This window comes from Melitaea cinxia, chromosome 1, assembly GCF_905220565.1.
Source record: "Melitaea cinxia chromosome 1, ilMelCinx1.1, whole genome shotgun sequence".
Lineage (NCBI taxonomy): Eukaryota > Metazoa > Arthropoda > Insecta > Lepidoptera > Nymphalidae > Melitaea > Melitaea cinxia.
In genome coordinates, this window is record NC_059394.1 from 851,311 (window position 1) to 868,217 (window position 16,907).

At 32.5% G+C, this 16,907-nt stretch overlaps 1 protein-coding gene across 1 annotated transcript; it reads right to left on the reverse strand.

The window, feature by feature from the left end:
* Window positions 1–1,527: 1,527 nt before the first annotated feature.
* On the reverse strand, window positions 1,528–2,638 carry LOC123664115 (cilia- and flagella-associated protein 20). Its single transcript, XM_045598753.1, has 2 exons — window positions 2,176–2,638; window positions 1,528–2,040 (listed from the first exon to the last, which is right to left on the reverse strand). Exons 1-2 carry the CDS (start codon window positions 2,449–2,451, stop codon window positions 1,723–1,725), a joined length of 594 nt encoding a protein of 197 aa, XP_045454709.1. The 5' UTR covers window positions 2,452–2,638; the 3' UTR covers window positions 1,528–1,722.
* Window positions 2,639–16,907: the final 14,269 nt, after the last annotated feature.

Sequence of the window (16,907 nt, forward strand, 5' to 3'; positions counted from 1 at the left end):
CCTCTTACGACACCCACGGGAAGAGAGGGGGTGGCTAAATTCTTTAGTGCCGTAGCCACACAGCTCACCTTACAATTACTCCACATAAATTATATATCATTTTATAGATAATTGCTTGCGGGCATCTACAACTAAATTATTGCTTTTGTTTTAGTAAATTAATTATGAGAGAAGAGAAACTGAGAAATTTATAATAGACCTTCCAATTAAAAGGTTTCAGTTTGTATATGTTTTAAGACGTTACATAGTACTTTTGTATTTCTTAAGATTCCCACATATATAAATTTGTCTTCGCTCACGTAAAAGTTGTACTCTATATATCGTGAAATTATTATTCACCAATTATTCAGTATTCAATTCTTCTACCAATTAAATCAATAATAAAAATTGGCCAAGTGCGAGTTGGACTCGCCCATGAAGAGTTTTTTTTCCATGGACTAAACTAAATATAAATAAATGTTCTATAAAATATTCAATTGTTAAATAACTAAATAAATATCTACACAAAACACAGATGGTCGTCTGTTCCTAAAGTAAGCACTAAGCAACTTAATGCTTGTGTTATAGGTAACAGCCAGTCGGCTATACTAACTACATTTTTTTTTTCGATAAACATTCTGATAAATAATATTAATACATACATAAATATATAAATAAATATTTATATTACACCCAGACTAGGGGTGGGAATCGAGACCCCAACCCTCGGAGCTGAAAGCAGCACTACAAACTGCGCCAACGGGCTAGTCATTAATACTATTTTACGAACAATAAAACTAAATATTTAAGTACATTTGAAGCGTTTACCTAGTGCTGATTTTAATCTAGGACAAAAAGCGGCAAAAAAATCACTTTTGTTGTATGAGAGGACCCCCTCCCCATTCTGAAATAATCTCTTATTAATTTTATAATTTGTTATTCAATTAAATATACAACTAAGTATTTTGTGAATATTTCAAGTTTTTCACTTTTCGTTTTTAGTATTTGTTGTTATAGCAGCAACAGAAATACATAATTTGTGAAAATTTAAACTGTCTAGCTATCGCGATTATTGAGATACAGCCTGGTGACAGACAGACAGACAGACAGACGGACGGACGCAGGGCTTAGTAATAGGGTCCCGTTTTTACCTTTTGGGTACGGAACCGTAAAAATGATAAAATTAACGTTTATTGCAAGTAGCAAGATGAACCATCAGAGCGCGAAAGTATAAATAAGTTGAACTTAAATTCAAATTAAATGAATAGAAATGAAAATATTTATTTCGCCATAGGGTCACAATTTCGAAGAAAAAAAGGTTCAAGGTTGGTAAAAGTATTAACATTAAGTATATTACAAACTTAGGTAATGTACCCAGTATTATTCAATAAATAACACTATTTTTATGTTGCACTTATCTCTTGTCTCAGCAGAAATCGCCTATTATGTCATCAACTTTATTAAATATTACAACAAATTACTTCGCCTAATGGAGCCTAGTGTTGGCCGAAAGGAAAACAAGCTGGAGGAAAAAAAAAATTGTTAAAATTTGTAAGTGCCTGTTGCATCCAAGCAAATTCTAATATTTTTATTTGTGCCAGTTTATTTGCATTACAGATCACAAAATACATAGAAAAGTTGACTTTATAAAACAATACTTCATAGTTGAAAATAAAATAAAATAAAATTGACTTATTAATTACATTTACTGTATAATAACATTAGTTTACAATTACAACATTTTCATGTTGCGACAGCTGTTTTAACTTTATTCTGAATGGGAAGGAACAGTTTGAATTCCGCAGGTAGTTCATCTTCTGAATATAATCTATCAGAGAAGTAGACCCTTCTAATACGACAATTTGCATGTATCTGGACCCTTAAAGTCTCAACATAGTTGGTACCATAAGCCCTACGTGTAAAATCGGCGAGATTGAATTGTATCTGGTTCCAGCCTTCGTCTAATCGCATGGGCATGGTACAAATGAATGGTTTCACCCGAGTTGTTGATTGATAATTGCTTGCCCGGAACCTTCTTCGTACATTCTTGTCATCTAAAACCTGAAACAGACATTAAGGTTTAGTGTTATGCAGTTTTTAATGTAAAATGAAAATTCTCTTTAAAAGTATAATTATCATCGGAATTAAAATATAACAGTTAACAAAATACGAACATTAACGCAAATGTGTTTTTACCTGAACTTCGAATGTGAAGTACTTTTTCAAGTTTTTGATTATCATAACCAAAAAGGGCAGTTTGATGCCGAGAGTTTTCTTTGGATCCGCCGGGCAAGTGATGTACGTCGTACTAACATTGGTCCCAACTATTTCTAGCACTAAGCTCTGTATATCGTTGTCCGTAATTCTCTTTATGTGCCCATTTCGAACTTTTTTGTCCCAAATTTGCAAAGGTTTGCTACCTATACTGTAAAGAATTGACAAAAACCCGGACTGAAAAGTGTTTTTAAACATTTCTATAAAGTATCCTATAAACCTCTGCGTGTTCTAACATTTATCAGATAGTTACTATAAAAGTTTAATCAATAAAAAATGTTGCTTCGCGGCTGCATTGAAACTTGACAGCATGACAGTAAACACAAGAATTTTGAACTCCGCCATTGGCCATGAGTTTGTTATCAATTCACGATTACTATAGTAACAAAACAAAATATCACGTTCCATTATACTAGTAAAAGAACATTGTAAAAACTTTTTTATTATCCATCTACTTCGAATGGATACGGATAAAAATTTGCTTTTTATTTTTATTAAGTTGTTTCTATAAATCTTACTTAAGAGCATTTTATACAAAATCGATGTTATTTTAAAAAAACTAAGTTTTTTTTATGTAAAAAATTGAGATTAATGCAAGAGGCGAAAAGAATTCCAATTTAATTTTTATTTTACGAAGAGGGAATTCTAATATAATTTACGAATAGTTTTATAAGATAACCGGATATAAAGGAACGTAGTGCGTTTTTATGACAGCGATTGATTGAAACGAATGTTGTCTGTGATTTTTGACAGATAAGTACACTACACCGTACACGCGAAAGGTGCGATCATGCTATGCATTGTATCGGATGCATCATAAAAGAATTACTATTTGTCAACTGTTATACATAATGAAGTGATAAGTCACACACATAGCTACGATAAAGGATAATGAGAGTTTGTTTATGTATTTAATTTACGTACTAGTGAATCATCAAAAATGACGGAAAATACTTCGAAAAGGTAAGGAACCTTATAAATATTTTATACGGAGACTATTGTCTTATTAAAAATGAGTCTTTAAATTTACCTGATCGGTAGGAATGCGATAAAAAATATACCAAATACCGTATCAATTGTGAGGTAGGACGATTTGATGTAGTATAATTTAGTAAAAGTTATCGTTTTAGCATTATTTAAAAATACAAAAAAAAAAAAAAAAACGGTAAATACTTTTCAAAAACTTATATTAAATGACAAATGTCAATAAATTTATTTTAAAAGCGTTATTTCATAGTGAATTGTAGAACATAAAAATACCTGATTTATAATACAATCTTTTTTTAAATATATTTAATCTTATAAGAAACTCCTGTTAGAAACTCTTCTATCTTATTATTTTTGTCTTATTTTCACCCCTATAATATTAAAAAAGAATACAAAATAGCCACGTTAGTGTGGGTACTTGAAAAATGGCGTGGTGAAATATTAAGTGAAGAACCATGCATGTTGAGTATGCTAACATAATATACCCTCAGTTAATAAAACTAAAACAAAAAAAAAAAAAACTTATTTGTTCAGGAAATAATAAATTCTACCTAAAGGAATGTCACACTTAATTCTGATTCATTTCCTGTTTGTATTATTTTATTTTTACCTAATATATAGTTTAAGTATTCAAATTGTAATAAATACTGATTATTTGCTCATAAAATAAAAAAGTAAAAACTTTTTTGATTGAAGCTATAGTAACCTAGCATATGAATGCTTAATTTAACAGATATATAAGGTATATAACAAAACAAATATAATATTTCTTGAGGGAGTTTTATTTATTATACAAAGAAAAAATTAAAAAAGTTGTGAAAAAAGATACAAAACTTTAGCAGAACAGGTTATGTAAGTAACCTTTGTTAATGACATTCATTATATTTTTTAGTAGCTTCAAATTGTTCCAAATATGAATTTTTTGGCCAATGTCTTGTAGAAAAAAGAATATAGGTTGATTGGTTCAGTATACCACGTTTTTTTAAATCGGGTAGTCTTAAAAAAACCAATTAAATAAAAAAATTGTTTATTTTATCTTGTAGATATTAGAAAGTGTATAATACAATTTCTGAGTGTGAGAACAAATGTGTTTATCTATTAGTGATAGTTACATCCGTCAATACAAACTGATAAAGTATCTTTTATGTTTATGCATTTTTTATTAAACAAATTCTATCTAGTTTGTTTCATTATACGAAAGATATATTGTATAACAACAAAGGCTTTATATATTATTTAAAAATAATTACTTTTTTTAGAAATAAATTCGGAGAAATGTAGGTAGAATGTAATAAATTTGTGCTGTTGATATATTAAATTATTTAAATGTTGTGGCAATGCGAGTACTACAATGTAATAATACATTAATTCAATTTTTTTTACATAAATATTAGGATTTTTTATTTATTTATGCTACCAACAAGGTATATAGTAATACAATTTAAAAGTTAAAAAATTATAACCATAAATAACTGGCTCGTTTGGGCTTGACTAGCGCAGCTTGTAGTGGTGGCCCTGCTTTCTGCTCCGGGGGTTGTGGGTTCGATTCCCGCCCTGAGTCTGGGAGTAATATATATGTATTTATTTATATGTATATTTATCAAAAAAAAATGTAGCTAAACCAGTCAGCTGTTACCTATAACACAAGCATTAAGTTGCTTACTATAGGAACAAATGACCGTGTGTGTTTGTTGTAAATATTTATTTATTATTATTGAATTATAAATGGTACCCTCATTACAGGTACCATATTAATTTAAAAAGCTAAATTACATTACTTGCATTGATAAATTTATTCAAGTTTAAAATTTAAAAGTTTTTCCATAGAAAACTAGTTGATCCGGCCAACTTAATATACTGGCCGCCTTATAAATTTTTTTGCAATTACTAACAACTTACGAAAAATAAAAGTGTTATTTAATTTTTGCAGTATGGAAATTATGCATGTACATTTCGATGATGTTTTTTATTTATTTATATGGATTTTAATGTAGAACAATTGTTAATAACGTTTTTTTTTAATATCTACCCTCATTTGGTTGCATGTTTATTATTACTGCTCAATAAACTTATGTGAAATAATTTAGACCTTTGACAACAACTTCATAAATTAAATTAGAAATAAACTACTACGTAGTAAATAAACTAAATAAAAAATCTTTAAGTGGATATAATATAACTATTATAGTAGTTGTTGAAACCATTATTTTATTTACGAGTAATAACTATGCCTGAATATCGTATATTATTCAAATATACTTTTTCATAACATTCATTAATTTGGGCACATATTTATTTCAGTCAGCCTATTGCAGTCCACTGTTGGACACAAAAAAAATGAACTCATGTGTTTTGTCATATCTTTATTGCCTAAGCTATGTATAAAAATATAAATCTATAAAGAACTGTAACAGTACTATATGAAAATGTTTTAACATTGCAAAGCAATCAGAGCCTAAAATAGATTTCCTATAATTTCTTATTCATCCGTGACCTTAGACAATTAATTAAGATTGCAAATTGTACATGTCCACGCACTTGATTACAAGACATTAATAAATAGCTTGTCATACTGTGTATGATATTATGTGTAATAATGATTTAGCTTATTTAGTATTTCTAAGTGTTCTTTATTAGAAATCTTGTGTTATTGGATGTTGTAGATTTATTATAGATTAAGAGGGTATCCCAAAAAATAATATAAATAGATTCCGTAGATCATATTGTGGGTATGACTGAAAATTTTGGATCAATTATAAAGAAAAGGTATGTTAAAAATAGGGTAGTTGAAATTTTTTTTGGCTCAACATTAATAAAAGTTGTTCGAAAAATTCTTGTATTTTTACAATGTAACTTAAAACGTTTTAGTAAAAACTTAAGGTTGGTATCAATTATGATAGAACTTTAATAATTACTATTACGACGTTCTTAATTGGCAATGATTCATTATAATGAAACGGAAGTCAAAAAGACGCGGATAAAGCCAAAACGAACATTGTGTTATATGAATAAAATGAATAAATAAAAAACATTTCTTCTAAAGATTCTAAAGGTAAGATGATATTTTAAATGACCCACATATGTGTTACTTTCTCCTCAAGACAAGAAACCAGTTACCGGTAAAGTATACATAGGTTGATAGCCCTTTACTGAATGAACGAAAGATCCGATTCTACTTAGCTTGCGGTCACTGAACCCGGGATTGAGAAAATATTTAACTTTAAGAACATAGTACGATAAAGGGCCTGTTTCACCGCTTGTGGATGAAGTTTATCGTGCATATAACTTACGGATAGATTTTAACTCCAGGAAGTACCATAGGAAATTAAGACCTGTTTCTCCGTAATAAACTACAACTTTTAGATTCACAATTGCGAAAAATATCTCATAAATATAGTGGAATTCCACGGAAAAAAATAATATATCATAAACTTTAATCCATTGGCTACCGTCATCTGACAAATAGCGTTAACGACAACGAGTGAAACAGGTCCTTATACTTCAACGAAGTACAATACAAAGTTGTGTTCAGTTTATGGAATGTGACCACAAAATTCCCGCGCGCGGCATCCAAGCGTGTCCGCCATTGTTTTGAGTTTTTTCGAATGCACTTTATCTAGATGGTTAGTTTTTGTATGTTGCGCTATCACTTTATGAATGAGCGAATAGAATTTTTTTATGTAAACGTTTTTTTTTTAATTATTAATAAAACTCTTTTATATCAAGGGCTACGTACATCTTTTCATTCGCTATGTGTTTAATTACTTAATTGGAAAAGCCAGATACGCGAGTCAGGATGTGTTGATTTCAATATTTATATCCAATGTTGATATTAAATAGTTCTCAGGAAATGGTTCCTTTCGTTAATTGATTACTTGTTTGTTATTAAAAATTTCTTAGTATTCATGACATTTGTAATTTCAGTTTAAATATTTAGAACAAAAAAAAAAATATTGCGTAACAACATGTACCTTTTCTATTTTTGGAGTAAACAAAAATATAATATTAATCTTATTGTTATAATTGCGCTTTGAACGTTACGTTACGTGAACGAAACGTTAACGTTACTTTCAAATAATAATACTATTTTCGTGTGTCTCCGAAGTTTTTCATCAGATTACAATTAATTTTCTTACATTTCAATGCAGACTACCACTCCGTATGTCGACGTATGTAGGTACTTAAAAATAAATTTGACGACCAGAAATGTCCTCCTTGACCATGACCTCCTTGAACTCGTAAACATCTACCTACCAATATTTATTTTAATAGTACTGTTTTTTTAATTGGGTATCCCCAACAGTTGTCACTTTAGGCGCGAAATCGATTCAAATCATAAGGAAGCTTATCGAAAGCGTTTCAAGTGTGACCATTTTGGTGAAGTATTGATTGTTAGTGTGCATTTTACGCAGTGAGTCAATGCGGATGCCGGGCTATTAGGTAACCCACTTGTACTGCTATTGTTCCACCGTACGACGTCGATGGTGTTCGACTGGATTGGTTGGCCGTGAAACACAGTTACATTTAGCTGTTCTATGATATTGATTTTTTATGAATCGAATGTGTAATTAAAACATTGGGTCTAAGTTGTTCTGAAAATACACGAAAATGTTAATTAAAAAAAAGTTTAACTTTGTCATGATACTTTTTCAGTTGATATTGAAAGCCAATCTATACTAATATTATAAAGCTGAAAAGTTTAATCGTTTTTAATTTTTAATTTTTTATTTTGAACGCGCTAATTTTAGGAACTACTGATTCAAATTAAATGTTTTTTTTTTTTTGTGTTGGCTAGTAAATTTACCGAAAAAGGCTGTGTAATATTTTAGTATGTTTTTCCTCAAATTAACGCGGTCGATACCGCGGGGACCAGCTAGTAGTAAACTATAAAAAAATTAACAAGTAATCACTGTATTAAAGTAATTTTTAAATTCAATGGAAATTAGTTAAGCTTTAACTTTGATACACTAATGATAACAGGCTGTTTTAAATTTTGTTAAATTATGTTTCGTATGTAACATGAAGGTTTTGTTTTATATTTCTTAATAACGTTGGATACATCATACGACGGTCACAGCACTGGTTTGTCGCTGTTGCGGGTTCGATATGACAAACATTTGTATTGGCCATACAGATGTTTACCGTGATCTGGGTGTTAGTGCAGTCCTTGTGGGTCTCCTCACCGTGCCTCGGAGAGCACGTTAAGCCGTTGGTCCCGGTTGTTATCATGTACACCTGATAGCGATCGTTACTCATAGTAGGGAATATATCCGCCATCCCGCATTGGAGCAGCGTCGTGGATTAAGCTCTGATCCTTCTCTTACATGGAGAAAGAAGCCTAAGCCCAGTAGTGGGATATTACAGGCTGAAGCGAGATACATAATTATATCTAACGTTATTAAAAATATCTTATATATAATTTAATAGTTTTCACGTTTCTACCTTCTTTGTAATGTGTATGCTATTAGTAAATTGAAGATTTTAATCACTCACTATTTTTCGTTATTTCTCTAATTAGCGATCTCGAACAAAGGGTCTATTTTCACATGTCTATGATACACGTCACGTGTTTATGACACATGCGAACCAAGAACCAAAATAAGCTAAATTATGAAATCATTATTATTTATTCTAGATCGTCTAGATTTAATTAAAACTAGATAATAAATAAATATTGCTATTGACAAGAGTTTTCCGTACATTACGAAATGCGTGGGCCCGCATCTCGGCCAGATTGCGCGCGGTTCAGATTCTGGGTCGTCGCTCTGTTCTGACCCGTCTTGCGGTGCTCTCTTTCAGCTGTTACAATTAGTTGTTCTGATCCTCTTGAAGTTCATTTCGATCGCTGATCCATTGTATTATTTTTTTTTTAATTTTATGAGATATAACAAACTAATTAGCAGTCGTTAGGTTGGCGCAAAATTGTCAAGTAAAATCGTACGGGATATTGGTAGGCCTCGAAGTTTGTAGAAGTTTTAACATGTGTCTATTTTTAATAGATATATTCTGGTATATGTTTACAGTTAAAATCATAAACTTGTTACAATTTATATTACATTCTAAGATTTTGTAGCTATATATTTGCTACCAGCTGTGCCCGCGACTTCGCCTGCATGGAATTTAATTACGTAAAATGCGTAAAATTACACATGAATTTAGCAAAAAACGGTTATTTTAATATTAGAAAGAGACATTCCAATTTTATTTGTATATATTATATTTATTGAATGTAATATATTACTGTTATAATCACTCAGTTACTTTTAAATCCTGAAAAAAAAATATTGTGTGTTTGCGAAAAATGGAGCTCTATTAAAGTTTTTTTTTTTTTAATGTAATAATCATTAGCTACAAAGTTATTAATGCATGACCACTTAACAGCCGTGTCTGCAACATTATCAAAATCAATGACCGCGATGATTTTTAAGTTTTTCAAGTCAAAAGTGACTTCAAGGTTAAAACGATTCTCAACTTTAGCCGTAACCATTGGTTCAACGAATCGGCGTGAAATCGATGGCATCGTTCAGCCAAAATGATCCGGTCGAATCCTAGATTTTGGTTCGGGAATCGGTTCTCGGAATCAACAGGTATAGCGAGGCGGGGTTCAACGCTCTCTACATCGCTCGCAAAAATATCACTAGCGGATGGATACACACGCGTCAACATCTCATCAGATTTCCTTGACAAGTGGAAAGATGAATTGTATTCCCGTGCCGTCCTTTCCCACGACCTCATTATTCATCTTGATTGCACGATGTTCCTAGCGAAGTGGATTTTATTGTGTGTATAATTATTTTTTTAATTTCCTTATTATTTACATAAAATTTCGATTTATCACAAACGGGTCGTCTTTTTTTATTAAAAATAAATAATGAAAAAAGATTCATATTATCGTTTATACCAATGTTTGAGACTTCCTCTGCGAGGTTTGGATTCGTTTAAAAAAAACCACATAAAGGTGATTCTAAAAATACTCCAAAACACAAACTAAACGGCAACCATAGAATTTAGTGTCGCCGTGTATCTTTTTTTTTTCCAAAGCTGCCTCCATTTTTTCTTGTTCTTTTTTACAGTTTCGTGTCTATAGTTTGTTAACTGGACCTTTTTAGTTTACTAAGGTTTTGTTGACCGCCCTTTTGAATCGCAATAAATCGACTTGACTTCTTATGTACGAAATCCAAATTACACTCTCGGGTTTTTGTTACAATAAGTTTATAGGTTTAGTTCTTGTAAAGAGTTTAGATGTATGTTTTAAAATAATATTTAACACAAGGAATGCGTCGTTTGCTCTCTCCTGGTTCACGTAGCAATAATGTCATGAGACGATTCACATGTTTATTGACTATTGTTCCTGTGGTATTTGTGCAGTTCGTATTAAAAGACACGCTACACAAATAACTCTAGCGGTACCTTGACTCCAACTGTAATTTTGTTCCATAATTAGTTGAGTATTGCAATAGTTATTAGAGTAATTTTACTTACTATTCCACTGATTTAAAAATTGTGAGCAGAAGTTATTAACGGTAGCTTAAAAGATAACCAAAGACTTTGGTCAAGTTAAATATGTGTCCAACAGCCCTTAGAGTTCCGGATGATGAGTAAAATGATTTCAAAAGGTAATTTTTTAAATCGCTTCATTAAAAAAATCAAGATTTATTATTGTGTTAATTGAAACATTGCAAATACGAAATGTAGATTAATTGCAGGGCTATAAGACGAGCACGCTATACCCATAAAATCAGTCCTAACGTTTAAGACTAGGTCGACAGTGTCAAGCAACGGTGGGGTACGACGGCAATAGAAAGGTCAGCGAGTCGATGTAACGCATAGGATCGGTCGTATTTATAGACGGGCCAACACGCTGTTTTATTTATCTAGTACCGCCCACCCGTCTCCCGGCTCGTTCGGAGACGTCGCATGAAGAATTATTTGATATAATGTTTTGTTCGTGTTATAATTATCTTATAATTAAGAGGCTTAATGAAACGTGCTTTTACTTGTGCTGACCAAAACGGAAGAGAGATATATTTTAAATTTATGTTACACAGAGTACAACAATGACACAGACTAATTATATCAATCACCACAGATAACTTATAAATAGCAACAACAGTAATTTGAGTACTCACAATTTAACACCCCCACTCTCAAATTACAGCAAATTTTAAATTACAATACATTAGTTATAAAACATTAACAATACCCAGCATGTTCATAAATTTACGGTGCTTAACTAAAACTAAACCTTTTGTAAACATGTCTGCTGGCATATTGTCTGTAGGTAAATAATCAACTTTAACTATCTTATTAAAAATAACTTCCCTGCAATAGTGATAACGGATATCAATGTGCTTAGTTCTGTTATGAAAAACAGGATTTTCTGATAACTTTTTAGCACCTTGATTATCACTATATAGTACAACAGTATACAATCGTTTAGTTATCTCATTTTGTAAATTTTGAAGATACACTGCTTCCCTACAACCTTCTGTGAGTGCCATATACTCTGCCTCAGTACTTGAGAGCGCTACTGTTTTTTGTTTTCGACAACCCCACGAAATGACAGAACCCGACAACATAAAACAAAAGCCTGAATAAGATTTTCTATCTACAAAATTATTTCCCCAATCGCTATCAACATAGCCCTGAATATCAACATTTCCATTTTTACAGTATTTTAAACCCACATTTTTAGACCCTTTTAAATATTTCAAAACTCTTTTAGCATAAGACCAATGTTCACTACTGTGACAATTATTAAATTGACTCAAGTATCCAACAGAATAAGCAATATCTGGCCTAGTAAGTACAGCAAGATACATAAGGCTCCCTATAAGCTGCTGATAAGGATTATCACTTTTCTGACACTCATTTCTAACAATATTTAATTTAGCCTCCATGGGGGTATCACTAGCTTTACAATCAATCATATAAAATTTATTTAACAGCTTATCTATATAATCTGATTGACTCAATGTAACAACATTATTTATTTTATCATAATTCACACTCATACCTAGACATTTTTTAATTTCACCTAAATCTTTAATATTAAATTTTCTACTTAAAGTATCTTTTAACAATATCATTTCCTTTTCATCATTTGAGAAAATAAAAAAATCATCAACATACAAAGTTACTATTGTTCTTAGTTCATTAACAATTTTGGTATACAAACATGGCTCTATTTTTGATTTTTTATATCCATTACTCAACATTACATCATCAACTTTTCTATACCAAGCACGTGAAGATTGTTTGAGACCATATATAGCTTTATTCAGTTTAAGAACTTTATTTTTATTAACATTAGAACATTCAAAACTATCTGGTTTTTCCATATATATAGTCTCCTCCAACTCTCCATTAAGAAACGCAGTCTTAACATCTAAATGACTAGTTTTAAAATCAAGCTGCACTGCTAAAGCAAACAATAACCTTAAAGTAGTATGACGAACCACAGGGGAGAAAGTCTCATTGTAATCAATACCCCATTTTTGATTATAGCCTTTTGCAACTAGTCTAGCACGGTAACAAATGTTATTGTCTCCATCATGTTTTTTTTTAAGTACCCATTTACACTTTACAATAGTTCCACCTTTTGGAGCATCTACAAGCTCCCACGCACTATTATTATTGAAACACTGTATTTCTTCTTTAACAGCACGTAACCAGTTTTCCCTCTCAGGGCCTCGCAGAGCTTCCTCCAAAGTTAACTCGCTGTCATCTAATGCACTGCAACTTTCTGTACACATATTTGAGAAACCATACCTATCTGGTTTACTCCTAGGTCGAATAGGCAATACTCGTATTGCACTTCCAGTACTCCCTGCAGAACTGTCTGACTCTTCAGTCTCACTCGGCACAAAAGAAGGATCTTCTGGGTTATCGGTAAATGAGATAAATGAATCATCTGACTGACAACTGTCCCCCACTGAATCTGAAGTTTCTTTTGTTTCATCTATGGGAGATGTATTCAAATTTAAGTTCTCTACAGTAGCTGTCACATTGCTATTATGCAATTTATTTTCAATTATTATGACATCACGACTGCTGGTTATCAACTTCGATTCTGGATTATATATCCTATATCCTTTAATATTGTCTGAGTAGCCCACCAGAATACATTTAACAGACTTCTTGTCCCACTTTAACCTTTTTTCTTTAGGAACATGCACCATAACAGTACTCCCAAACACCTTAAGATGACTAATATCAGGTTTCTTATTAGTCCACAATTCGTAAGGAGTTTTATTGTTCAAGCCAGCTGATACTGTTCGGTTCTGCAAATAAACAGCCGTATTAGTTGCCTCTGCCCAGAACTCTTTCTTCAAACCAGCATCAAACAATAAGCATCGAGCCTTTTCAATAACAGTTCTATTCATGCGCTCACTTAAACCATTCTGTTCAGGTGTATATGTGTTAGTCTTTTGGTGAGTTATACCCTTTTGCTTTAAATAATTTTGAAATTCATGACTACAAAATTCTCGACCATTGTCACTGCGAAGAATTTTTATTTTTTTACTATGTGCATTCTCTACACTGGCTACATAATTTCTAAAACATTGAAAAGTTTCACTTTTGTTTTTCATAAAGTAAATGTGAGTCATGCGACTATAATCATCGATAAAGATAATAAAATACCTTGATCCTCCAAGAGAGACAATTTCCATAGGTCCACATACATCAGTATGGATAATCTCTAGCAACTGAGTACTTCTATTGCCACTGCTTGGAAAAGGTAAACGACTCTGCTTTCCTTCACAACATGTCACGCAGGAACTTTTACTTATCACCGCTTTCTGATCCATGTTTAAACCTTCCACAGCATCCTGCATTTTATTTAGGCAGGAACTGTTGACATGTCCGAGCCTGCGATGCCACATTTCACTTGAAACCACCGCTCCAGCTGACAGATGCACGGGCATATTGAGTCTGTATACACCATTGATTAAAGTAGCTGCAGCTACCAAAACTCCCTCGCTATTATAAATGTCACAACCACCAGCTCTAAAGTTCACTTTATTGCCATTTTTAATAAGTTGACTCACTGACAAGAGGTTTGTTGTGAGACTTGGAACACACATAACCTCTAATACTGTCACATCAAAAACACCTTCATCAGTACAAGTAGTTATTTGTACACTGCCGGAACACTTAATTGGTACTTTATTTTCGTTAGCAACAACAATTTCCTTCATACATTGTTCGTAAGACGGATTTATAATCCAATGTTCATTTGTTGTTAAATGTACACTCGCACCAGAGTCAACATACCAATCAGATTTGCTATAAAATCCACTAAGAAACACAGCACTGAATGCGTTCGTTTGCTTCCGATCCATTTCTTTGGAATTATTTGCATTTGGACACTGATTCCGATAATGTCCTATTTGTTTACATTGAAAACATTTCACTTTCGATTTTGACAACTGACCGCCATCTTTGCTGCCGCTTCTGTCTTTGTCGATTTGCTTATCTTTTTTCTTATGTTGGCTCCATTGATTTTTAGTATGAAGTGTACCAAAAGCAGTACCGTTAATTTCTCGAACTACCGTCTCCATATCTAATAATTTTGATTTGATCGAATCCGTTGTGATATTAATTCCAGAATGCTCGATCGCCATTATCATTGGCGAAAATTTATCAGGCAATCCCGCCAACAGCAATGAACCTATCCATTCGTCGCTGATATTAAAACCAGTTCCAGCCAATTTCTGTCCCGTTTCAACTAATTGAGTCACATATAAATTCATAGAATCACAATCCTCTAACCGTATTGATATTAATTTTCTCAATAATCCAATTCTTCGAGTAAATCCAGAGTCATCATAAAGCGATTTCAATTTATTCCATAGTTCCCTCGTAGATTTTACTTCTTTGATATGAACATAAATGGAGGGATCTATAGTTAAAATCAATTTGGCTCTGGTTTTAGCGTCATCCACTGCTCCAACTGGCGCTTGTCCTTGCTCGGGCTTGATGCATCCTAGCGTCCCTTCTAACACCAAGAAGTTCTCGGCCGCAAAACACCACTCATTATAATTTTCTCGCCCTTTGAGTTTAGGCATGTTCACCATGTAGTTTGAGTTAGACGCCATTACTAATTTTTTTTAGCACAAATAATTTTCCGCACCAACCACAACTCTGTCCTTATTCTGCAACTATTATCAATCTCTAGATAATACACTGTCGCAAGAACTAGTTGTACAGCCACTAATTACCTGGGTACCTGGGTAACTGGGCCCATAACCTGTTATAATTATCTTATAATTAAGAGGCTTAATGAAACGTGCTTTTACTTGTGCTGACCAAAACGGAAGAGAGATATATTTTAAATTTATGTTACACAGAGTACAACAATGACACAGACTAATTATATCAATCACCACAGATAACTTATAAATAGCAACAACAGTAATTTGAGTACTCACAATTTAACAGTTCGAAAATGTTACATTTTTTATTTGTTTAACTGTAGCGGATATTTAAGCGCTGACCTTAAACTTTACTTGAAGATTTTATGGATAATATAGATTATTGATGAGTCGTCAATACTTTTTACATTTCAAAAAAGGGGGAGGTTCTCAATTCGACTGCATTTTTTTATGTGTTACCGTCGTAACTTTTTACTTGGTGTACCGATTCTGATAATTCTTTCCTTAATAGAAGACTTTTTTTTTTTTTTTTTTTTTTTTTCTCATTTGGTTCTATTTAAATTTTATCGAGATCTGACAAGTACTTTTTGAGTTATCCCTATTAATGCGTATTTAATTGAAGTTTCATTTGACTACCTACGTTGTATTACATGTCGATGTAATTGAAGTCTATATTTTTTTTTTCGTTTGCGAGCAAACATAATTATTGTTAAATATTTATCCTCACGGCCTCAAGTCACAATGTAAATAACACGTAAATAGTACACATATACACTATAGTAAATATGGTACTACCAAGTATGTGATCTTTTCCTTGTTTTTTATCAACATTCCTACAACAGAACAGTATGGCCGCCATAGATAACGCTCTAGTTATTTTGAGTTTGATTGACCCCCCGTTGTCTTCTGCGTCAGCTCACGTAAGGAATGTGTATGTCAAGTTCGTTGTGAAATTCGGAAAGTGAAAGATCAATGAGTGAGAGAAGTATTATTCGCATATAAGTAAAGCTATCAGCGGGATGAAATCATGGAAACAGAGTGCAGTTTAGTGTGAGACGGCGCAGAGGACGTCCGCTCGGCGCGCCCGCTTGGACCGGTTGGACTTGGAAGGATAACGCTGTTTATTTTGAGACTTAACTTTTGTTCATCGGTTTTAAATATTTGCAGCGGACGTGAGTTACGTCACAAAACGAAATATTATGTTTTTATAATAAATATCTCGCGTAAATCAACGACTTCGAAATTGGACCGTGAATTCGGATGATCAAATATAAACTTTATCGAAAGTACGGTATTGACATTGTGCGGGATATCGTGAAGTGTTTACTCAGTAAACGGGTTTGGAGCTGTGTTTGTGTGCGTTTACAGCGTCCTGATTAGGCTGTCGTGGTCGAGTATTGTGATTAAGGTTTTTGCGGCCGCGTTCTGATAGTGATTCATTTTAGACTTTCAGTGATCGTTTAGGGCTAAGATTGTTCGGGATGTGTGATGCATTAGTGAAGATGCCTC